The sequence below is a fragment of the Diadema setosum genome, chromosome 15 (assembly GCF_964275005.1).
Source record: "Diadema setosum chromosome 15, eeDiaSeto1, whole genome shotgun sequence".
NCBI classification, from domain to species: domain Eukaryota; kingdom Metazoa; phylum Echinodermata; class Echinoidea; order Diadematoida; family Diadematidae; genus Diadema; species Diadema setosum.
This window is the reverse complement of record NC_092699.1, coordinates 13,271,094-13,295,883: the sequence shown is the minus strand read 5'-3', so window position 1 is coordinate 13,295,883 and position 24,790 is coordinate 13,271,094. Positions and strand designations below refer to the sequence as shown.

General features: G+C 37.3%; 2 protein-coding genes across 2 annotated transcripts in view; both read right to left on the bottom strand.

Moving 5' to 3' along the window:
- Positions 1–2,819: 2,819 nt before the first annotated feature.
- On the bottom strand, positions 2,820–4,043 carry LOC140238547 (uncharacterized). The gene has a single exon (XM_072318449.1). The coding sequence runs from the start codon at positions 4,041–4,043 to the stop codon at positions 2,820–2,822; it is 1,224 nt and encodes a 407-aa protein (XP_072174550.1).
- A 12,389-nt stretch (positions 4,044–16,432) lies between these two features.
- The window catches only part of LOC140238545 (neprilysin-like), a 63,493-nt gene continuing 55,135 nt past the window's right edge, over positions 16,433–24,790 (bottom strand). Inside the window, exons 19-23 of the mRNA XM_072318448.1 lie at positions 19,250–19,380; positions 18,712–18,777; positions 18,145–18,243; positions 17,223–17,299; positions 16,433–16,570 (exon numbers count right to left, since the gene is read on the bottom strand). Coding sequence (XP_072174549.1) covers positions 16,471–16,570; positions 17,223–17,299; positions 18,145–18,243; positions 18,712–18,777; positions 19,250–19,380 — 473 coding nt within the window. The 3' untranslated portion in view covers positions 16,433–16,470. The remainder of the gene's footprint in view (positions 16,571–17,222; positions 17,300–18,144; positions 18,244–18,711; positions 18,778–19,249; positions 19,381–24,790) is intronic.

Sequence of the window (24,790 nt, the reverse complement as noted above, 5' to 3'; positions counted from 1 at the left end):
AGGATGGCTGGATAGCCCATACTCATCTGCAACGGCTGGTCTTTGGCGGGGTCTAACTGGATGTGAGGCGGGACTACACAGTCATAGGTCGACGAACACTTAGAACTTTCGTAGTATCAGTAAACATGAGAAATTAATCCTTGCATAATCTGTGATTTCTGAATCTACGCAGTATTGTCAGCTGGATTTCTGAATGATCACAGAATGAATAGTAAGTAGGTATACTCAGGTACACGAACTCTTGTACGCCAATGCGATCCTCTTATTCTTCGGGTATTTCATCGATCAACATGCTAACAAAACAAAACAAAAATCTTCGCAGAATGAAGCGTTATCAAGTTTAACATCCCTGCTATCAAAGTAAGTCTTGCTGGAAAATCGATAGACAGTCATAATGTCGGAATCGTGAGTTCATTGTGGCTTCATCTCGGTTTAAAGAGGAAATTTATCTAAAAAATAAATAAACGTCAAAAGAAAGAGAAAATATTTCTTACAGAATGATAAAAACGACAAAAAATCGGATAAAAAAAGGAAGATATGAGATTTTTAAATTTCACATATTTTGGAAGACATTTATTGACCAGTCCTTGGGAATATTCAAAATAAAAAGAATGAATGCTAACTCTCATATATCTTGGTATGGGAACATGCTTTTACTTGTAATAGCTAAAAATAACAATTTTCCGAACTTCACATATAACATACATGAAAAAATTTGAAGGTATGACATCATCGACTCGCTCATTCGAATATTAATAAGGACTGGTCAAGAAATGTTTTCAAACAAAATATGACATTTCAAAATGTTATATCTTCCTGTCATTTTTGTATCATTCTGTAGGAAATATTTTTCTTTCATTTGTTTTTTTGTTTGTTTTTTAATTTTAAGAATGGATTTCTTCTTTAAAGCTCGTCGGATTACAACCTCACTAGACTGTCAGCATATCAATTGATTTTTGTATTTTAGTTGGAGACAAGTCCCAAAGATGTTTAACGTGGCAAGTCAAATGTAGAATGAAATACTCAGCCACCAGATCATCTGATACGCAGCATTTTACTCACAAGCAAAGACAGCAGGTATAATGCTTTTTTTTTTCTTTAGCCACATGGGAATCCTCATTATTATGTAGCTCTGTTCTTGAGGTGTGAATTTTCTTCAGTTTGTCTCCCTCTAACAAATGAAATTTGTAAGATAGCAACTGCCGATCTATAATTCAACAAACATGTTGGACATTTCATTTGTTAGAGGGAGACATATTGAAGAAAGTGCACATTTTGAACTTCACCCCTCTGATCAATAATATTCTCTTGCTAGCACTGTTCTTCTTGCATGTTACATCTTACATATCCCGTATTCAAGGAGACCTATGGGACGCCGCAGAACACTTAATCACAGTCCGTTTCCTCCTTCCTTCCCTCTGCCTCTCTTTGTGCCTCTCTCAACCTTAGGCCTGTCCAGTCTCGTATGTTGTCTTCTCATATCTTCTTTGGTCTTCCTCTTGCTCTCTTTCCTTTCACTGTTCTTCTATAGGAACCAGAATAGTTGTCTTTGCATCGTGATCTAAGGCCAGCCGAAGTATAAAAACTTGGTGTTTTCCGATGTAATCCTTGTGGGGTAAAATCAAAACTCGGGGTCTCCCATTGGATAATTCAGAGCCTTTTGCATACAACACAGTGCTTTAATACATACGACAGTGCCCTAATTCACAGTCCTGTCCCAAACAACAAAATAACCTTACACTCACAGGAGCACCCAGAAATCGCGGGTGGTATTCTGAAAATCTTCTTAAGTTTCTTCCCAAGTTTCTTCCTGAGTCAGAACGTTAGGAAATGCCTAGGAAAGACAGAACTGGTATTCTGATTTTTTTCCCCAGGAACTTCTCAATGAGGTCATCCTTATCCTTGGATTTTTCACGCTAATTCCGCGCATAAAGAGTGCTTATTGCGCCGATATGGCCGAGCGCCTGTCGCGATATTTTGCATCTCGGTATATCTGAACAACGTACTTAGGACAGGGTAGTCTAGCTTCTGGACTCTTTTTACTCGTAGGGGTGATTCAGTGTACGCGACAAGCCGTATGAGGGCGTGACACCCGAGGATTGCGATACGCCGAGAACTGCGATACCGGTTTTTCTTTGGGCGCGCAGTCTCTCGATTATCGCAATCAGAAAATTTGCGCCCTCTCTTGGTCGCACCAAGGAAAAGGGGACGGAGCCCAGACTAAGGACAGGGTTGCCATGGGGCTTTCCTAACAATATTCCTAAAATGCTTTCATATTGTGCATTCTAGAATGCGAACCCCTTCCTAAGCCAAACATTTTGATTCATCTTCATTTGTATGCTTTCCAGAGTTTCTTCCCCAGTTTAGGAAACAACGCTACGAAGAAGCTTTGGAAGACGCTTTGGAAGATTTTCAGAATACCACTTAGGAAGAAACCCTGACTAAGCAAGAAAAATCTTCTTAGGAAGGATTTGAGAATACCACCCCAAGACAACAATATTGATAACAGATCAGTGCTCTTGTACAAACCATATGCAGTTTTCTCACGTGCAGCATAATAGTGTTTATACATACAGCACAATAATCCGTCGCAATGCACATTGCTCCCACAGACATTGAATGCTTCAGATAAAAGAACATAATGTTAAGAATGCACTGATTGTGGCGCATTTTACGCTAACAACATAAAGATGTACACATTCTTTCGTCAACGAGTTCATAACAACGAGTTCATAACATCGAGTTCATTTGTAAGACGTTATGTTTGTTTGTATTCTTGAAGGTTAGTGTTGTAGAAGTAAGTTTGGCGTGCAGCTTTGTCAGTAGCTCAAAAACCGCCGGCGCAAATTCTGTAAGTACTGGGCACAGAGGCGCCGAAAGCGCTCGTTTACGAGGCTGTAGACAAAAGGGTTCGCAGCGTGATTGACTAAAAATAGATACTCAAAGATACGGACGAAGGCAATGACTGCAGGATGATGTCCGTTTACCGCTTGATACAGTGATGTTGGCAAGGCCTTGATCACCACGTTGGGTAGCCAAGAGACAATGAAGACCATGGTGGACAGAATTAACATTTTGGTCGTTTTGTTTGCCATGGCTTGTACGATCGGAGAGGCGTTGTTGTGCAGTTGACTGTAAGGCTGATGAGAGTCGACCGCTGTTGCTATCTCCCGAGGAGCACTCGGCTTTGGTTTGTCTGCTTCAGCTGTCGTACCGGACGGCGGCGCCATCTCCGTGGGAGACAGGCTGAGCGCAATAGCGGGAACTGCGGTGTCTGCTTGTTCGGACGTCTGGACCTGGGCAGTTTGGGATATGTCGTCTGCAGGTTGTGATAACGACTGCTGTACACTCCGTCGAGATACTTGGAAAGAGACCGTCGCCACGGTGGACGCACGTTGGTTGTTACTGGACCTGACCTCGAGGGAAGAACGCACTGGAGCAGGAGCAACACGAACGTGAAATCGCGCTTGCCGGCGAACCATGACGCACATGTGCACGTACAGAACAATGATCATCGCTGCAGCCAGGATGAATGCTAACGTGATCAGGGCCCCCACGACTTCTAGGAGCCATGGTTTAGCCGTCAGGGTACAGACAGACACCTCAAACTCCAGCCTGCGGATACCAAACGCCGTACTCGCCGGGACACAAAATAGGGCTCCGACAAAGCATGCCACGCACACCACGCAAGCCCGCTGCGGCGACATAATGGCCTTAAGCGGATGACAGACAGCAAAATATCGATCAAAAGCGATTGCGACGGTTAGAAACATCGTCGAGAACGTCCCGAAGAACGCTATTGAGATGTACAGCTTGCACATGACTACGGAATAGTAGACCTTCTCGAAGAGCCAGTAGTGAATCCCAAACGGGGCCAGGCAGCAGGCGACGAGGTCCGCCATGGCCAGGGCGATTATGAACACGTGGACGCTCTTTTTGACACTTCTGTTGGCGGTAATCAGAATGATGAGGAGGTTTCCAGGAATGCCCACGATGAGGATCAAGAGGTAGAGAGCCACGAGAAACACCGCGTGAATCTCCATAGCGACGTTGTGAGAAGATGTCAGGGTTTTTGGAATTGCCCTGAGTAAACAGAGAAAAAAAAGGTCCTAAGCAACTAGTGATTGCATTTGGTTAGGCTGGAAAGAATTCAGGCACAATACAAGACAGTCAGTCCGCAGCACGTATGCTAATGAGCCGATCCGGCAAGATTTATTCAGCACTCTCGTTGACGATCTTTGCGTTCGAAAGGTGTCTCGTCGTGAGAGATTTTGCGAGACTTTGATAGGGCTATGGTTTTCACAGTGTAGCGACTTGTACATACATTCGTCATAGCTACAAGTCACGGTAAATTGTTCTCCAGACTTTGATCTTTATTTTGATACTAAATTTGCGTATAACATCGGATCTTATCATGACAATATAATCAGTTGAATTTGCGTAAATTTTACCTGCTTTTCACGGAAGATTTTGTCGTGTAAAGTTCTTTTTTGGTTCCTGACCGGATTAAGAAACTGTTGTTTCTGATTTTGGCTTTTTCGTAGAGAGGAAACTTAGATGCTCATCATATATTGGAGTCAAGGAGACGCAAGCATGATTTATACTAGTTTTTCCGTTTTGAAATGTCTGTAAAATTCACTCCTAAGCCGGAAGTATGCTCCAAACAAAGTGTACAGTGGCGCGAAAGAGCTCTCTCATTGGACAGTGCTTGCATTCAGCGCTTGAACTACTCGCGTGCCAAGAAACCGCAAGTGGCATGAAACCGTTATGTAGCGGCGTAATGACGTAATGCAAGCGCTGAATGCAAGCGCTGTCCAATGAGAGAGCCTACTCTTGAGATTGCACGGTTTTAAGCTGATCAGCACTGACATCGATGTATATTTTACTGGTTCCTGACCGGATTAAGCAACAAATTGTCAAGATATTTACATGGATACAAAGATTAGGAGATGGACTACCAAATAAAGCATTTTCATTGAGACGCAAGGTGAATCTGGTATTTTTTTTTTTTTGACGTCTTGAACGTGTACTGCACGAATTACTTTTTTCATCATTTTTCAAGCTCAAATTACGCTATGATATTTTTCATTTACAATAATTTGAGTAACATGTGACGATAGTTTACATATTTTCCTTGAATTTGATACCAAATTTGTGAACATAAGGTGTATTTTTGTTGCCGAAAGCCCAAGGACAAAACCCCCTTACGCAGCTCATTACGTATGCAAGCCTAGAGCGGGCTTGCATACGAGTTGAATAAATACGAGCGAATTATCGGGTGCTGCGGACTGACTGAAGACTGTAGTTGACAAACAGCCAATGAGGGGAAACAAATTTATTACATTAACAAGCAATATGAATCGTGGGGGTTTCACGAAAGATGAGCAATGCACATGTCCAACCTAAGCTTGATGTCTGTCTTGGGCTCTATAAAATGAGTAATAAAGGATGGCTAATGTTGTCCAAATGGTTTTACACTCAGTGACAGTGTTCGTCTTTAATAAAGGGCAAGGCGATATGTTTTTTCTTCTTTTTTTCTGTAATTGGAAAACAAATAAAAAAGCAAATGAACAAACAAACCCAGGCCTCATCGTGAATTGAATATCAAAAATGACCCTTCTTATCTTGATGATCGCTGTTAATTTCCTTTTTTTTTACCTTTGGGTTTTTATCTAAATCGTATATGTCAATATCAGGATACTTTTAGACACATAATTGCACGCAAATACACATACCAAACAAAAGATGAATTCTTCATTACAAGTTCACCTTTTTGTAGCAGAAGGTAAAGTGTGTGGATACTATGTTTACCCTCAAAGTTTCACTGCGGTTGTGGTTTACACGACCGTGTGCTGCTAATATTGAAATCGGAGATACATCCCGTCGAGGGCAAATGTTCTTATTCAGTTTGTTAACAAGTGGCCCGTGAATTGGCAAGGATGTAAAGGTTTGACCGTAAACGTTCAAATCCGTTACAAGTACACATCACATTAGCTGATGTAACAATTAGAACAGAGGAAAATTGCAGGATTGACATAATAAATTATGATAATAAATTTGATTGCTTCTTTATTTCTTCTGCTGCTAAAATTCGGCACTGTAAGCCTCGTACGAGCGGTTACTCAAAACACCCACAATGTTGAGCAACGGCATTAACATGCTGCTTCTGATAGGAAAATAATATAATGACACTCACCAGGCCGCCAAATGTTCAGCTACAGTCCTTTGCCGGCTTCATTCTCCCGTCTGGTCAAAATGATATCGCTTGGACTAAGTGGCGCGTTCAAATCAAAGCGCCTGTAACGTAATGTTGCAGCCTGGCGTTTAGGAAGTATACTGCGAGGAATAATTGACACACCGGGATTTTGTTTCGAGACCTGTTACTGCTTGGTATTGTTACTGTAATCAAAAGTTACCATGACAACGTTCTGTCTTAATATTTCCTTGCAGCTCTGGTGATTCGCTTTGTAGCCTTCCAATGTCTGGCGAGCAGACAGTAGCCAGAGATGAGTGGATTATAGCTCACGTGGAAATGTACGCTCTCCTACATGGTTCATAGCAAAATGACGATAGAACGCGTTACGACATTCGGCATAGCGCCGGGTGACCTTTATTTTATGCAACCAATTCTGATCATCTCCTGGCAAGATTGTAAAGAGTGGACAGTTAGTAGAACCTAACAAAGTCTCTTGGATCCACCTGAATACAGAAAAGAAATGGGTCAGTCTCAGAATTCCTTGGGTTTAGTATTATTCAAGCAACTACCGTGATCTGGGATGGATAATACAGGTATTTTCATATCATGAAAGAGCAGTTTTCACACCGAACGAGCAAGCCACGTTATAATTACGATAGCGTCATCGACAATTATTGGTATCATCATACTTCTGTTTTTATGATTTCACACCATACATTTTCTAAGTGTTATAAAAGATGCGTAATTGACCACAGGTTTTTTTTTTTTAATTGCGTATTGATGGAATATCTTAGCTCTAATATTTGTCATATTTATTCATTAAGTGAATCATGTTCGACTAAAGAATGACTATCATGTAGATATAATTTCGAGTGACATAGTGTGGTAGATGTGAGAAGAGAATAAGATTATCGATTTAGATTCAATGCCTGTGTGAATGATGAAATTAATATCGGAGACAAATTGTTACCATTGCTTACAATTTTGCAATAGATATTATTTTTTTTTTAAATCTCTGAACAAGTTTCTCATACAATATTACTTTATTTTGCTGAAACGCATTAATATGCGATCAATAAAACACAATATGCCACAATACACTAAATGTGTCATGGCCATATCTTTGTCATAATATCTACATCACAGCAAAGATTGCAAGTTCTTCTGCAACATTGCTGTAATGCGTTTCCCGCATAAACGTTTGTATGAAAGTGTTGCAAAGCTTTGAAAAAAAAAAAAAAAAAAAAACGTTTTTCAAACCCGCTCTTGCATTGCCAATCTTGATTTTGAGGGGTTGATATTCCAGCAAACAAAGAAACAGACGATGGAGCCATTGCTTGAGGCGAAAAGTGATACGCACTTTCAGAAGTAGTTTTACGGAATAAAAGTTAATCGATTTTTCCTCGTTAAGTGGCGTCTCGCCACAGTACTTTGTTCTCGCGATAGGTCAATGGGCTACTTCAAAGAGGCATGTGTGAAATTACCTCTCCGTATTAATGTGAGAAGAATCTGTAGTTTTGACGACATGTGAAAGATAACTGGAGATTTCCATTAGATAAGTAGTCCAGTAAGCTGTTTGCAACAGTACAGTTTTATAGTAACAATGACAGTGATAATAACAATGATAACAACAACAACAACAACTACTACTACTACTACTACTCCTGCTAGTAATGATGACGATGATGTAATAATAATAATGATGACCATGATGATAATGATAGTGATGATAATGATTATAATAGCATTGCTCAGGTCAAGGAAAACCTGACACAGGAATAAAAATAATGACAATAAAAACAGAAATGAAAAAATAACTTAGGAAGCCTAAATACACGGTCACGTAAGCAAAAAAATCTCGTAAAAATCACGTAAGCAAAAAAAATCCCTCCGAAACTGTGCGTTTCGGAGGGGTTTGGTATGCCTCCCTCTTACGTCAGGTTTGTAGAGGGATCATAATCGGGAGCTCACTATGTTTTATGTCGGAATTGAGGACACCCCTACACAAAGGGCCAGACTGGACTACTTTGCACAGAACAAAAGCTTTAATGTACGTGTGCAAACCTCAGTTATTATTGACGAGGCTCCAATGACGTCATCAAACCATGCTGAGGGGCAAAAACTCCGTATTGGGCCCCCATACGCTTGGTCAAGCGCGTAAGTGTTACATCCCACGTCCTATGATAGGCAGGCAGGTACGCGTACCACGCGCTAGAGCTACGCACTTAATACATGATGTGATTTGTTTTTGCCCCTCAGTCAAAGCGTCATTTGACGTCACGGAACTTCGTATATACACGGAGCTTGAGCTCCGAAGTTGATTTGATTTGATTTGATTTATTGGTTTCTGTATCATCATTGTACATAATTATACACATTCATCTACAAACATAAATATGATAATATATATAAGTATTTTCTTGTTCATTGCCTGTGTACAATGTACAGCAAAAGTACAACAAAACATACTACAATGAATAATACAGAGGGGCTACAGCATAAGCGTAGCTTGATTTGCGTGCAGCCCCCGTAGCATAACATAATATTATAATGTACATCGGAAGGAGAATAGGAGGGAGGGATGACTTGCATAGAGATAGGATAGTTGAAAGGAGAAAGGGAAGGGAGAGGTTTGTCTGTTCATTAACCCTATATGCTAAAAGATAACAAAACCGTAAAAAAAAAAAAATCCCGGATCAATACCAAAATTTAAGCATCTCGTGTCTGTTTCTTGTGTCAATCATGCATCAACTGTATACCTATAGCGATTGTAAATCATAGTTATTAGGAAGCTGTAGATTTTCGTGACGGGGACGTTCAGAGGGGAAAACTTATTCTGAACATGCGCAGAATCGCGTATCAAAGTCGATCTATTTATAGCTTTCGAGACTGAGTTTTCACTGCGCGTTATGTGCTATTTTTGCGTCCGCTCAATTCACGACGTAGGGAGCTACTTCATGCACACATATTGGGGGGGGGGGGGGGAGGGGGCGCCATTTAATTTTTTTATACGTTTCGTTTCCGCGTAATCTAAAGCTACTTTTAACACGACGGGGAAGAGGAGCGCGTACAGCTCAAACGTCGGCGCCGCAAATCTAAAGCTCCCTATTACCTCGGCCAAGGAAGGAGGTTGTTTCATCAGCGTTTGCTTGTTTGTTTGTTTGTTGTTTGTCTGTGTGCAAAATATCCAAGAAAGTTGCGGACGGATTTGGATGAAACCTGCAAGAAAAGTAAATAATGACACAAGGAACAGATAATGATATTTTGATCGTGATCCAGGAATTTTAATGTATTCCAGAAGGGTGTTTTTATCTTTTTGCAGATATTGCCAGTGTACTTGGGAATTCAAGCAGTGCGTATTTGGGGTTTGCATACGCGCTCTAATGCGCGTGCTCTGCTCGAAGCTGATGACGTAAATAAATGGCTTCTATATTGGCGATTTTCAGCATGCATGCGCAATCGTGGACATCACTTATCTCTTCGGAAGAATAAGGTCTGCGTTCTAAGAGTGTTTTTCTAGTTTCAACTTTGATATTTCTTGGATACACAACCAAACGTTTGGTGCACTGGCACAAAAATATAATTATGACTCAGAGTGTACAACAAATGAAATGGAAAATACATGTGCATAACAGATTGTGTTCTGCTTACTGACTCATTCATACCTAAACGAGTGCGAGAGTTTTCCCTGATGTCCACATGGTAAATACGATGTGTTCAAAACAATATTGCTTCCACGTTTTCTAAAAGATGAATACGGGTCCATTATGTCGAAAAAAAAACGAGAAAATAAGACGCAGGCAAGTCAGTTTGCCACTTCCGTAGTTCTTAGCCTTAATTGTATGCTTTCTCATTAGACCTTAAAAACAATTATTACACATTATTTAGGTCATATAGGCAAGAGTAGAGACACACGCATATTATGATAACATACATTCAGATGTATTTGTTTGTGTGTTTTGTATGTTTTCTGTGTGGGCTTACTTATTGGCCCGAATTCACGAAGGTGGTACAAATGAAACCATGGTTTAAACCATGGACAAAAACCATGGAGCGCCAAGTGTCGCATGGAATATTTCGTTACGAAATCAGTCATTTCGTCGATACAATGACCGTTTCGTTTACGAAATTGTCATTTCGTGGACGAAATGTTCATTTAGTAACAAAATGATGTCATTTCGTTACAAAATAATCATTTCATCGACGAAATGACCAATTTCGTAACAAAATATTCCGTGCCACACTTGGCGCTCCGTGGTTTTTGTCCATGGTTTAAACCATGATTTCATTTGTACCACCTTCGTGAAATCGGGCCATTGTGTTTTGTGTACTTATTGAGTGAAGATATCAAACAAATATCTTTTTTTTTTTTGGGTGGGGGGGGGGGGGACTGTGAATTTCTGTACGTGATATTTAAATGAACATTTGAATAGAATGATTGAAGTGTACTTCATTGACAGGATATATAATGTTTCGTACATTCATTTCTTTATTGAAACATTCTAGTGGAATGTAATACATGTACAACGAGTGATCATGAAATACCCCCCCCCCAAAAAAAAAAAAAAAAAATGGGAAAAAAAATGTTTGTGACTGTGAATGGTAATTCCTATACAAAGTAACGTGCGCGTTTTCATACGTCTTAATATCCCCTCGTCGCACCTCTACACGGGTCTCATGGTCGAACAAAATCGAATCCATCACCTCAGCAACGTATTGAAATGAATGTAAGGGTCGAAACAGCTGAACACAAGATGAAAAGTATTGCAACAGATTATGCACATTCTTGTTATGTCAGAATTAACATTTATTGAAAGAGGCAATGCGTATTAAAACGTGTACAACGAACAAAATAACAAAATATCAGGGCTATTTCTGAAAAACGCTTAATTATAGTGATAATGATAATATAACTCCATAAGACATGAATGTATTACATATTACTTTTTTTTAATTCCATCCAGTCTGATTTGTCCGTGAAAAAAAGAAGATAAATCAGAGAAAGAAATAAAGAAAAGAAAAAGAAGAAAGACAAGAAAATAAATACAACACATGCAGAATGAAATTTGCATCATGCCCTGTCAAACAGCAAATACGACTTTTAATCGAGCTTTTAGTCTCCCCCCTCTTTAGATACAATTTGTACAGTAAGACGCTGTTGTCCATTAAAGTTGCTGTATCTGATAAACTTGTTGGATAGAGTATCACAAAGTACAAAACCGACATTCGAGTCATCAGATAGTAATAACACGATACTGAATCTTTAATATATAAGTGGATGCCACGGTAAAGACATCAAAAAAAAAATGGAACACGTACGATATAATTTTAGATAAACAAATCATAATGAGCTCATTTACCTTATGATATTATAAAGAATTATGTACAAACCTTTTCTCGACAGTAACAGGAAGCTAGCAACAATACTCAACTTTTTCCTTACTTCCGTTATTATTTGATAATCATACTCATACTGCACTTCAGGACATAATGCTTGTTTGAGACATGCAGATATACATCACTGATTAAATATTAATTTTGTATGTCGCTTTCAGTCGCCTGGACTATGTAGTAGAGAGAAAGAAAGGGAAAGAAAGAGAGAGAAAAAAACAAAACAAGAGAAACGGAAGATAAATCATATGCAAAGAAGCACATCCACACATATAATCGAGATAGAGATAGAGATAGATAGATAGATAGATAGATAGATAGATAGATAGATAGAGAAAGATAGGGAGAGAGATCAGAAAAAAAAAAAGAAAACCACGAAGAGCTTGACTGCGAACCAGCGACAAAAATGTGTTTGAACGTTTCAACACATTTTTAATCTCAAACCAGTGTAATCTTCGCATTTCATGACGCAAACTCCTCCAGGGTTGAAAATATCTCATTTTTCTTTCAAGGAATCATCATGGAAATGTACAAAATGTCCAAACTAGATATAGACGAGGTTCCGTGACGTCAAATGACGCGTTGTCTGAGGGTTGAAAACAAATCACGTGTGTTTCAAGCGCATTGCTCTGGCGCGCGGTACGCGTACCGCGTACCCGCCTGCCTAGCTGGCCTGATGAAATCGCACGCTAATTTAGGAATTAGCGCAAGATTTCTTGGGATTAGCATCGCGATGCTGATAGCGCTAATTTTCGGGGTTTTGTGTCCACACGTGCAAAAAACTCGAGATACCGATCACAATGCAAATCTCGAGATTTGTATCCCGCTAACTGGTTTACGTGTGAACCCCCTATTGTCGCGTGCGATTTCATCAGGCCAGCTATCTACGTGTGAATCCGGCTAATGGGACGCGGGATGTAGCTCTAACGCGCTTGCCCACGCGTAGGACACTCATACGCAGATTTTGTCCTTCGGGAAGTTGCGTCATGGCTTCATGACGTCACTGGAACCTCGTCCATTATACATGCACTAAATTTTAGTTATACAATCGATTGTTACGTAATACGTATGTGTAATGCATGATGCAAATACTGTTAGTACATGATGAGCGTCTTGGATTCTTTTCCCCTCAAAATCCTGTTAAGTGTTTAATCACCACTCTTCACTCATGCATTAGTATAAGACAGATTGCTTCTCTCAATATTCTATATACATGATCAATATACAATAATATACAACAGTTATATACACAGAATTAGCACAGTAGATACGATTTCGTTTACATAGAAATAAAGGGAACGAGTATATTATCTGAAACAGCTGCTCTTTTCTATGTCATTTAGAGGAGTGAGGTTTAACGGGTGCTGTTCGTTATTCCGAAGATTCGTTATTCCGAAGGGTCGTCATACCGAAGGTTCGTTAATCCGAAACACACAAATTCCCTATACCTAGAGGTTCGTTAATCCGAAAATGAAAAAAAGGTTCGCTAATCCGAACATTTGTGGTGTTATTCCGAAGGTTCGCTATTCCGAAGGTTCGTTAATCCGGAAATGAAATAGGGTTCGCTATTACGAAGGCTCGTTTATCCGAAACCGAAATAGGATTCATTATTCCGAAGGTTCGTTAATCCCAAAATGAAATAGGGTCCGTTATTCCGAAGGTTCGTTGATCCGAAAATGAAATAGGGTCCGTAACGAACCTTCGGAATAACGAGCTTTGTTTCATTTTCGGATGAACGAATCTTCGGAATAACAAACCTTATCACATTTTCAGATTAACGAACCTTCGGAATAACGAACCTTCAGACTAAAGACCCTTCGGAATAACAAACCTTCGGAATAACAAACCTTAGGAATAACGAACTGTAACCGGTTTAACAACCAGAAGGCTATAAAATCATTAATACTAATTTTCAACTCAGAGTGCCCTCATGGACTGGTTGGGAATATAAGAATCAGGAATAAAATCAGTTTATACATTGGAACCTCGTTCTTTAAAGGGGAAGGTTAGTAACTGATCAGTGGGAATCAGTGGAAATGCTGGGAGGTGATTGTTCCAATCCTTATGGGATTCATTCAAGAGTTCATTGTATATCTATTGTTGTGTGAAAATGATTTGCTTCAGAACGGTCTCATATTCAAGTAATGTGCAGATTAATGCTCCGTCACTGACCAGGGACGCTAACCTGGAAACATTAAACTGCACATTACTTGAATATGAGACCATTCTGAAGCAAATCATTTTCACACAACAATAGATATACAATGAACTCTTGAATGAATCCCATAAGGATTGGAACAATCATCTCCCAGCATTTCCACTGATTCCCACTGATCAGTTACTAGCCTTCCCCTTTAAATCATTGAAAAAAATATGGTCAAACAAAACGAACAATATAAACAAACCCAAAATGTAATAACCGTCCTAATGGATGTAGGTATAAATATACGAGAGAAGATAATGCGCTAACACTGAATAAATTATTAGTCGCAAGGTTTTAGGCTCATTTTTTGTCTGTTTGTGCTCGTAACTTCATTAACTTTATTATGTTTGTTGTTTGTTTGCTTGTTTGTTTTTTCTTTTCTCATAATGTGCAAGCTTGTCGCTGCTATGTTCCAATTTGAATAACTATCAACTTGAAGTGTCGAAGCCTACCTGGTCGAAATTAAGTAATACAAGTAGCAATTTAGGCTACATTTATCTTTATTCTTATTGCCACGAATCATGATGCCTTTGATGATTGTTTATACTACTTCCTCGAGATCATCAAGGTGATAATAGGTACCACTTTACTTGGTTGTAGCGGTAAAACTAAAACGAATCAGTTTCTATACTGTAACAACATTTTCCCTCTTTTTTTAGTGAACGGAAGTGAATTTTTAAAGTCATCCCCCATGGTCAGCTTCGAAACTTAAACACACCCAATGTGACATTTGGACAGGAAACTTAACAAACAGACAAGAAAGCAAGTGGAATAATAAAGTTAACAGTAAATTAGTTTCTGAATACTGTTAGTTTCCTTCCTTTCTAGTAAAAAATTAAAAGAAATCTTTATAAGTAACTATCTCGCCACTGCGGGATTACTCTTAAAGGGCCCCTGAAATCCAAATGCATGTTGATTTGTCTTGATTTATGATACCCTCATCATCACTTTTGCGGTGAAACGAATATCTAGAAACATTACATATATTTTTAACGATTTTTCTTCTATTTCTCTTCAGATTACTTGGGAAAGCCCACAAAAATCCTTCCAAACCAATATTCCTCAGATGACCTCATCTGTCAATCATTGATAAAGTACTGAAGTGTTTAACAAAAGACATTGGAATGCACCTTCCCCTCGAATCAGTATAACTTGCATGTTTCTGTGATATTAATGTGACTAACAAGAGACATGGCAAGGGAACATGCAAGTTATACTGATTCGAGGGGAAGGTGCATTCCAATGTCTTTCGTTAAACATTTCAGTACTTTATCAATGATTGACAGATGAGGTCACCTGAGGAATATTGGTTTGGAAGGATTTTCTTTTTTTTTTTGTGGGTGTTCCCAAGTAATCTGAAGAAAAATAGAAGAAAAGATCGTTAAAAATATATGGAATGTTTCTAGATATTTGTTTCACCGGAAAAGTGATGTTGAGGGTATCATAAATCAACAAAAATCAAGAGAACATGCATTTGGATTTCAGGGGCCCTTTAAATATCATATGCTTGTCCAAGGTGCATTTTGAAGCATGTAATGCAATGTCAATGAAACTTACATGATGTCTATAGCTGGAGTCTGAACTCTCGTAGATTATTCTTGCAACGTTTAACTCTTCCTACGCGAATGAGTCAAATGTGCACAAACGTCACACACAGATCTATGGACAGGAACTAAACGTGGTGCGCAGAGGGTTAAAGGCTCACGGGGTCAGATTTCAAGAGAGCGCTGTTGGATGACGTAATGCAGTGCCTTATGACGTGTAAAGGTAGGTAACTGGTTATCAAAAAAGATTGCTCGCGCGTTTCGAACGCTCTTTTTAGTTCACGCTCAGAAGTTCTTCATGATTCGCTGTATGCTGAACCAGCCAGGCACAACTGTCGAATCAAGAGAAGAATTGCCACTGACATGAGTTTGACCATTTCGGAATATCCACAACTGTTTTTATTCAGACCGTATACGGATGCAAAAGCGTCGATATTATCAATAGCTCTCTCTTAAATCACAGGTGTCTTTAGTGAATTCTCGTAGATATCTTTTAAAATGCCACGGAAAGACCTCTCATCGATCATTCACTGATACATTAAATTGTTGTGAGTCTTGATTTACCAATGGAAGGGGAAACCTTAAGTGAGCCTGGGTCTTGTCAACTTAAATCGCACACTTAGCGGTTTTATTTCAATTCATTACCATGATTATGGTCTTGAGATAATTCAAGTTCAGGACACTCCTACTTAAGAGCTAGAACCATTTTTTTTTAAAGATTCAAAGCGATCACACATTGTAAATGGTAGCTGAGAGCAGCAAGATTATACTGAGAATAGCAGAAACTTTTTATTTTCATTTTCCTCTTAATACAATTTGACACAAAATTATTTGATGAATATGACAAACTTCTTCGTTTTAAATATCCAGCTGACACATGCTCGCTACTTTCCATCAAGACGCTTACAGTGGCTTATTTGATAACGTCACGGTCACTGAATTGGATACTGCAAAATGTTCTGAATACCAACAGACCCGGATTCCTTCTAGGAGGAAAATATAGGCAGTTCAAAGTTCGGATATATCCACTGCCAAATTTGTAACCAGAAGGATTTATAGACTTTAATCAAACTCGACGTATTAGTTCATCTTCTGGTCCTGTCTTCGTCGAAATTATCCGATCGGATAGTCTTTGTTCACCAGACGCCACACTTTCTCTTCGGGTTCATTTTGGATCCCACCGGACATTGATAGGCCTCTGCAAAGTCCTTTGAATTACTCAGCGTGCCCCACACCCTGTGTGAACAGATCAAAAAAGAAAAAAAAAAAGAAAAAGGAGACATTTACTTTATACAAAGTTCCCTGCTTGCAATTCTCCAATGGTAAAAACCACATCAATAATGTATATCCGAATCTTGTAGATTTGACAATCATCATTCAAAGTTTGCAGTGATGATTTTATACATTTTACGTAAAATATCGATGAGACCACATCCAATCCACATTTTGAAACAAACTTTACCACGAAAACGTCACTTTGATAAAGTTGAAGACATTAATGCTTGGAAACCTGCGACATGCAGGGTAGTTTCTTTAACTGAAATCATACATCATATTGAGAGTGTGGAGAACAAAAAAAAAAAGGGGGGGGGGCTATTCAATATTGACAATATAAAACTTTATACGCACACACATAATAGACTAACGTAACAAAATAATAATACGTACATATCACATAATGTGTATACATATTCGAATGTTTGTGTGTGGGGGATGGGTGTCGGTGTGTGTGTGTGTGTGTGTGTGTGTGTCTCGCTCTCTTCTGTTTTTTTAAACACATTGACACTGTGCTAAAAATCAAAGGCAGCATATCCTTGTTGTAGCTAATGATAATCATAAAATCATAATTTGAAATGAAATGAAATGAAATGATATGAAATACACTTACCGAATCTTTAGTGGTGAATGCATATCATTTTTGATGCTGTTCCTTATATCTTGTTCTCTATGCAAACCGCACCAAAGCTGTAACGACAGCAATCACATGTCAAAATAAAATATTTTCTCTTTTTTTTTCACAACACTCATCCAGAAGTATCTTTGCAGACAAACCTAGCAACACCAATAGTTTCTATAGTCATTTTATCTGTAAAGATTGCAATCCGGACGGTTCTTTAACGATGCACTACATTATTTATCCCACGTTCTTTGAAATTACATCTTACATTGAATGAAGATGTGAAATAAAATTCATCGCGATGTTTCATATTTTTTCCTCACAATGCTTTGAAATTTATTTCTCAGTATTTGAAGTGCCACAAAGCATTGTCATCTATTAAAAACCAATGCAATCTTTACTGTTCATGAAAGAGTAATAAACAATTGAAAATCGCAAGACATAAGATATAACATTATTAATCTATTCTCTCTCATTTTAAAAGGAAAGGACGTTTATCACTTGAGTTGCTGTGTATTTCTTTTTTATCAAGCCCTGTGGCGACAATTAATGCTGCGTAAAAGGTTCCGTGACTTTTGTTCCTGCGACAATTGCTCTGATGAAATATCTTCACTATAAGCCAAACATAAATTATACATACAAACATAACCCTAACCCTAACATTCATCCTCACATCAAACTAAACCTAAAATCCATCACAACCCTAGCTCAAGGTTTCTGGAGAAAATGAATCGCAAGAGCAAAGTCTTGTCACGGCATAACAGAGTCTTATGTTAATCTGGGTTATAGGCAGGATAAAGCTGGTCAATGAAATGCACCCTTTTAGGGGTGACTCAAATTAGGAACAACCGGTTAAAGAAGCAAAAGTTCTCGGTAAAAAGATCAACACATCAAATAAAAAATAACCATTTACCTGTCCAAAACTTAGAAAGAAAATCTGATTGTGAGTCAGATTTAATCCAGGTAAAAGAGGTTCTTCCCCTTGGCCATGTTCAACGGAGTGTCTGTAAGCCTGGATTAGACAAAACAAACACAGGAACAACCAATGAACATCGTGTTATCACTATTATAAGCTTTAAAACCCTCTCATTAATGTTGCCAATTATGTTTCATGCACTGCTTCATGATAGTGATACATTCTCATACACATGACAATCGTGTCAAAGAGCCAGTGCCGACCATTGCCACTTGCACGTGCTTGGCAAGTCTTTTACAAAATCTTTAGGGATGCCAGGAGCTCGTATAGGAAACAGCTTTTTGAATACCAAGATGCGTACTGCAACTCAAAATCATCATATCCACTGGTAATTATGTAGGCCTATAACGTATAGATTTGACGTAAGTAATCAAAACCGTCACGAGTTGGATTGCAAACATTCATGGGAATTTCGCAAATGAAATACCTAACTTGTCTAGGAAGTATTACCTTCGAATGGTACCGTTCTCTTGCATGTATTATTATGAGCAGCATGATACGTACCATGAAAGCTTCCTTTAATCCGCCGTTGTCTGCGATGTTTTCTCCAAGCGTCTGTTTCCCATTCACCTGTTACATAAACACAAATACCACTGCTAATAGTTAGTTACTATGGTAACCATGGAAGCATCAGGTTTTCAAGCCCTACTGACGAACAATACAAACAAGGATGTTAAAGAGGAAAGTCAGTATGCTTTTAATTCGAGTATACTAAAAATGAAATGTCCACTTGAAATTATTTCCTAATAATTGGATGCAAAAAAAAACCGACTTTTTTTTTAATTCAATGCAGATTTATGTATGAAAGGATCTAGACATGAACATGAAGTATCCTCGATATCGAAGAAGAAATGTAGAGAATTTCTATATTTCAATATCTCGCTTGAATAAAGTCCACAATTTGATTTTAACGCGAAAGGTGGGTCTTATGGAATCATAATATCATTCTGATCTTCTCCCCTCACTTAAGTTGTCGTGTGTTTGACTCGTTTGATTATTGATTATTTCACCAATACAGCATTATCATCAGGTGTATACTTGCATTCATGCCCAGGTCTTCATAGGTGTAATTTGAGTACTGTTCCACCAGACAAGATGTTTTATTCACAAATGACCTGCTGGCTGATTCCGACCACCACAGCTGCATGTTGCCGTCCTTGTCGAAGTGGCGACCTATATGGAAATAAAAGAAATGCATTATGTAACAGTTCGAGAAACAGAGAAATTGCATACATTCGGAACGTTGTGTTGATCTGCCAGCATGCTGCTAATTGGCCCCGTAATGATCTCGTCAGTGTTTCCGGAAGATTTAACTGGCTGGACAACATGGGCACCCCACCTGATCATCACCACAATCACCCTTTATTTCTTGTTCTCTTCTTCGAGATCCACAGAAACAAGGACACATTTGTTTTTAGGTATACGGTGTTACACAAAGATTCATTTCTCAAAAACAAGATAATATGTTACATAATTAAACTCAAAACTCAAACGTCTGGAAGTACGTCATTGATACTTAGTTCTACAGGAATCTTTTTCTTTTTTTTTTCACAAAGAAAATTTATTCATATAAACATTCAGGTGCAAAATAAAATAATGTCACATGCAGTACATAAAGACAAATGATCGAAATTTGACAGGGAACTGCGAAACAGTTAAACAATGTAGATACGATTCCAATTAATATTAGATACAAAACCTTTGGTTTTCTCAGGCATATATTTGTCTATTTTCTCTGCTTGTTTTAAGAATTTACAAAATTGGCTAAAATGTAACGATTTCTTTTTATTTTTGACAGAAAATATGAAGTATTTTGAGTACAAACACTGACAAATAAACCACATTGTAACATTTTGGATTTTCTGTCGAACCAAGTATAAAGGAACTGTTAGTAATTTGAATTTTATTCTGTAACATCATTTCTTGTATTTGAGCGATAAATCTTTGGGTAACGTCACATTCCCAAATTAGATGTGTGATTGTTTCTGTGGAGCTCGAACAAAACGTACAGAGGTGTGTGTCAGATAGCCCCATTGCAAAAAGTAATTTGTTAACACCAATATTTCTATGTAAAATTTTGAAATGAAAATAACGAAGTCTTTGATTTAAAGTAGATGTATAAGGAACATTACATATTTTAGTCCAGTCTAAGTTTTGATTAAAAATTTCTTCCCATTTCCTTTCTCATTTAGGTGGTTGAAATATCCTCTCACATAATATTCGATGTATATATCGACATTTCTTAATTCTTTTAAACAAATTATATATCGTTTCTTCTTGTTGCGTCTTTATTTCATTATCATTTACTGATTTCTCTTCAATATATTTTTTCCATTCTAAGGGGATTGCATGAATAATTGAAAAATATTCTAAAAATTACAACAAACACCGTGTTTAGTGCGAAACTGTTCAAAATTTAAAAAAGATAAACCATCATCACTCAATAATTGTTTGATGTTTATTACACCTCTTTGAAACATCATTTTCTTAAATACGATCTCATTATTTATACGAATTAATGAATTAAACCATATTACTTGGTTTTTCACTTGTTCTACAGATAACATGGGGGAAAAGGTATAATCACACCAAGCCTTAAGAATTTCACGTATAAGACTACTTTGTATCAAATTGATTTTCTTTTCTGTTCCGGCCATATTACAATACCAAGTCATACTGTGCCCTAAGTTTTCTAAATAATATTCAAAGAAACATTTCCATTTTCCTCTATTTTGATCATTTAATAATCTTTTCACTCAAGTGATTTTAAGTCCTGAAATTACAGATGAAAAATGAAACATCTTTAAACCTCCCTGACAGTAGTCTCCAATTATTGTGGCCCGACTGATTTTTTCGGGTTTATCATCCCAGATAACAGAAAATACTATTTGTTCTATTTCTTTTATAAATTGTGCTGATGGAGAAGGTAATACCGAAAACAGAAAAATTAATTGAGAAAGAGCCAAAGATTTTAATATAACAATTTTCCCGATGGGTGTTAAATATCTTCTCGACCAAATTTTCAAAATCTCCAATAATTTTCTTTTCTTGGGTATATAATTCAACTCAAACATGTCATTTAAAGTTGTAGTGAATGTGATTCCGAGTAACTTAAATGGTCCACTAGAAAAACTGAAACCGGAATTGTTTATATCTGGTGGATGTGCTTTATAATAGCCAAGAGCCACAATCTCACTCTTATCACGGTTGATCGCTAAACCTGAAAAAAATTCTAAATTGGTCCAATATTTGTAACAACCTAAAAAACGAATTTGGATTTTTCAAAAAGAACGCAGTGTCGTCGGCATAAGCGCTGATAAGAATTTCACGGCCACAAACATTAATACCTTTTATGTTGAGATCATTTCTAACCCATATTGCAAGTATTTCACTACATAAAATATACAGTAACGGACTTAAAGGGCACCCTTGACGAACGCCACGTTGTAAATAAAAAATTCAGAAGCGTCACCGTTGTTTACAACGCAAGACATTATATCAGTGTATAATATTTCAATCCATGTTATAAACTCTTGTCCAAAATTAAAAAAGTGCAATGTTTGAATAATAAAATTCCATTCTAATTTATCAAATGCCTTTTCAAAATCAGCCAAAAACATAAACCCAGGAATATTCGTCTTATTCGAGTAATCAATCATTTCAAGTGTTAATCTAATATTTTCTCCAATATATCTCCCTGGAAGAAATCCGGTTTGGTCATGATTTATAATTTCTGGCAAAACTTTTTTAAGGCGAAGAGCCAAATATTTCGCAATGACTTTATAATCTGTATTCAAAATTGATATTGGTCGCCAATTCTTCAAATATAATAAATCTTTATCTTTTTTCGAAATGAGATTTATAACACCTCTCCTTTGATCAACTGTTCAAATTTCAAATTTCTTATGAGCAAAGTAATTTCAAATTTCTTATGAGCAAAGGAATAATGAAAACTTTGAATTAAACAATGACCAAGGTCTTGAATCAAAACTTATGAAATTCAGAAGGAAAACCATCAGTTCCAGGGGTCTTATTATTGGGCATAGTTTTAAGAGCTTCAATGCATTCTTGCAAAGAAATTGGGCCTTCACATTTTAATTGCAAATCATCTGATAATTTGGGGGTTAAATTATCTTGATTTAATATTGCAAATCCCTTTATATCAACAATGGGAGGGCTTTCAGTGGCATATAGATTTTCAAAAAAAATACTTTTTCAGCATTGAGTATATCTTTTATGGAATTCAAAATCACACCATCCTCAGTGGATAAAGTTGTTATAGTTTTTAAACGTTGATTTCTTTTTTCTAAGTTAATAGAATATATTGAATTTCGTTCTCCATATTCGACCCAATTAGCCCTTGAACGTAAAATATAACCTTCTGTTTTGAATTCATAAAAATGTTCCAACTCTTGTTTACATTCATCAATTTGTCTTTGAATATCAGAATCTAGATCGAATGAAATATGTTCTTCTAAATTCGTCAGTCTATTTAATAAATATTTTTCATGATTACATCTTTGTCTAGATTTTTTAACAGAATACTCAATAGTAATTGATCTTAAATGACATTTAAGATACTCCCAAAACATATTTGGATTCATTTCTTGCAAATGGTTATTTTTTATCATCTGTATATTTTCTCGAATCAGAGAAGTGTATGTTTCATCTTGCAATAAAGACACATTAAACTTCCAAAATCCCCGACCCCTTGTTACATTATTCACTCTGATATTACAAATAACAGCAGAATGATCACTTTTATAGCCTGGTAATATATCACAACGTTTCACTTGAGAAACTAAATGGTGTGAAATAAAAAAAAAATAGTCTAATCGGCATTGCACATATTTTGACCGCCATGTATATCTAAATTTCAGAGGATTCTTGAATCTCCATACGTCAATCAAAGATCATTCTTGCATAACACTTTGTATGACATTAACAGCATGAAAATGGGTGACTGAACGCCCACCTTTCTTATCAATATTAACATCCAATACACAGTTAAAATCCCCTCCCCATATTATTGACTGACATTCGAAACGTTCCAAATACATAACAATATTATCAAAAAATCTCGGATCGTCTGAATTGGGCGCATAAATACTAATTAAAGTGATGATGGTATCTGATATAGATATATCCAATAAAATAGATCTACCGTCCTTATCATACAGTTCTTGTTTCACTACTACTTGCTCTAAATTGCGAAACAAAATACACGTACCCCGACTATTCAAATTTCCATTTGAAAAAAATATCCCGGGCGATCCCCACTGATCTTTCCAATCTTGTTCTGTTTCTGGGGTGGAATGTGTTTCTTGTAAAAAATATATATTAGCATCTTGATCTTTCAACCACATAAATAATTCGGCTCTTTTTTTCCTATCTGCTAAACCGCGAACGTTCAGGGAACATAACTTAATGTCAAAACGACTCATCTTGGAAAATATAGATATCTAAGGGACGATAAACATCTGACACATTTCACTTTATTAGTGCGAGCTCCACAGAAAGAATTAAAAAAATGGTAGTGAAACTGATAGCGTTGCGTAAAAAACATTCAAACAAACATATATAATTTCGTTTGTATCATTTATCTTATCAATATTAACAGGTAGATGAAAACTGCATTTTGTGATTGTCATCAATCCGCGTACCTGAAGTGCCAAATATGAGAAACATGGAAAAAGAACTTCACCGATGTGGATTCCAACGGATAAATGAAACAAATTAACACTTTCATTTACTTCGACAAAGTGTATGAAAAGAGAAAAAGCCAGATTTATGGCATAGTGACGTGACAAAAGTAACAAAAACATAGCTATATACATACAAATGACTAATACACACATCGATAGCGAATTTACTGCGAGTAAAACGGGCGATGGCGCTTTGAAATCCACATTAGCAATAAAAATGAAATACTGATGATTCAATAATCTTGTCATTAGTACATTTCCTTAAAATGTATATCTATGTGCTACCTATAAATCACACCCTTTCTGCACGTATACCTGATCATTGTATATAATAAAAATGAATGTGTTTACATAATTCGTAAGCCAAGTGTAATACAGAGACAGTAATGGGAATGACTTGCGGGAAAAGGAGGGGGGGGGGTAAATTTTCTCCCTGAGAAAAGTGCAAACACTAGAGCTGACAGATATCATACACTGGCTGCTCTTTTATTTATATACCTGAACCGCTTGCAATCCGTATATAAATAATTCTAACTACACATGTATACATGCTTCGTGGTTAAGTACAAAGACATGGGACGAAAATGGGGGGGGGGGGTAAAATTCTCCCGAGAGGAAATTATATTGACTCCGATAGGGAAAAAAAACCCACAAAAAACAGAGTTCATGCATTTTAACTGATTGATATCATACATTAATTGCCGTTCTGTTGATATATTTGATTCTCATATGTACATCCATATGAATATGAATATGAATCCATATGAATGATTTCATAATATGTGGTTCAAAGACATAAAACGGGATGGTGTGGGGACGGGGGGGGGGGACAAGTAGATTTCTCACTTAGGCTGCGGGTACTCAGGTAAAAGCCAACA

What these genes read in the sequence shown, in the direction of transcription:
- LOC140238547 (XM_072318449.1), bottom strand. Translation starts at nt 4,043, where the DNA reads ATGGAGATTCACGCGGTGTTTCTCGTGGCTCTCTACCTCTTGATCCTC.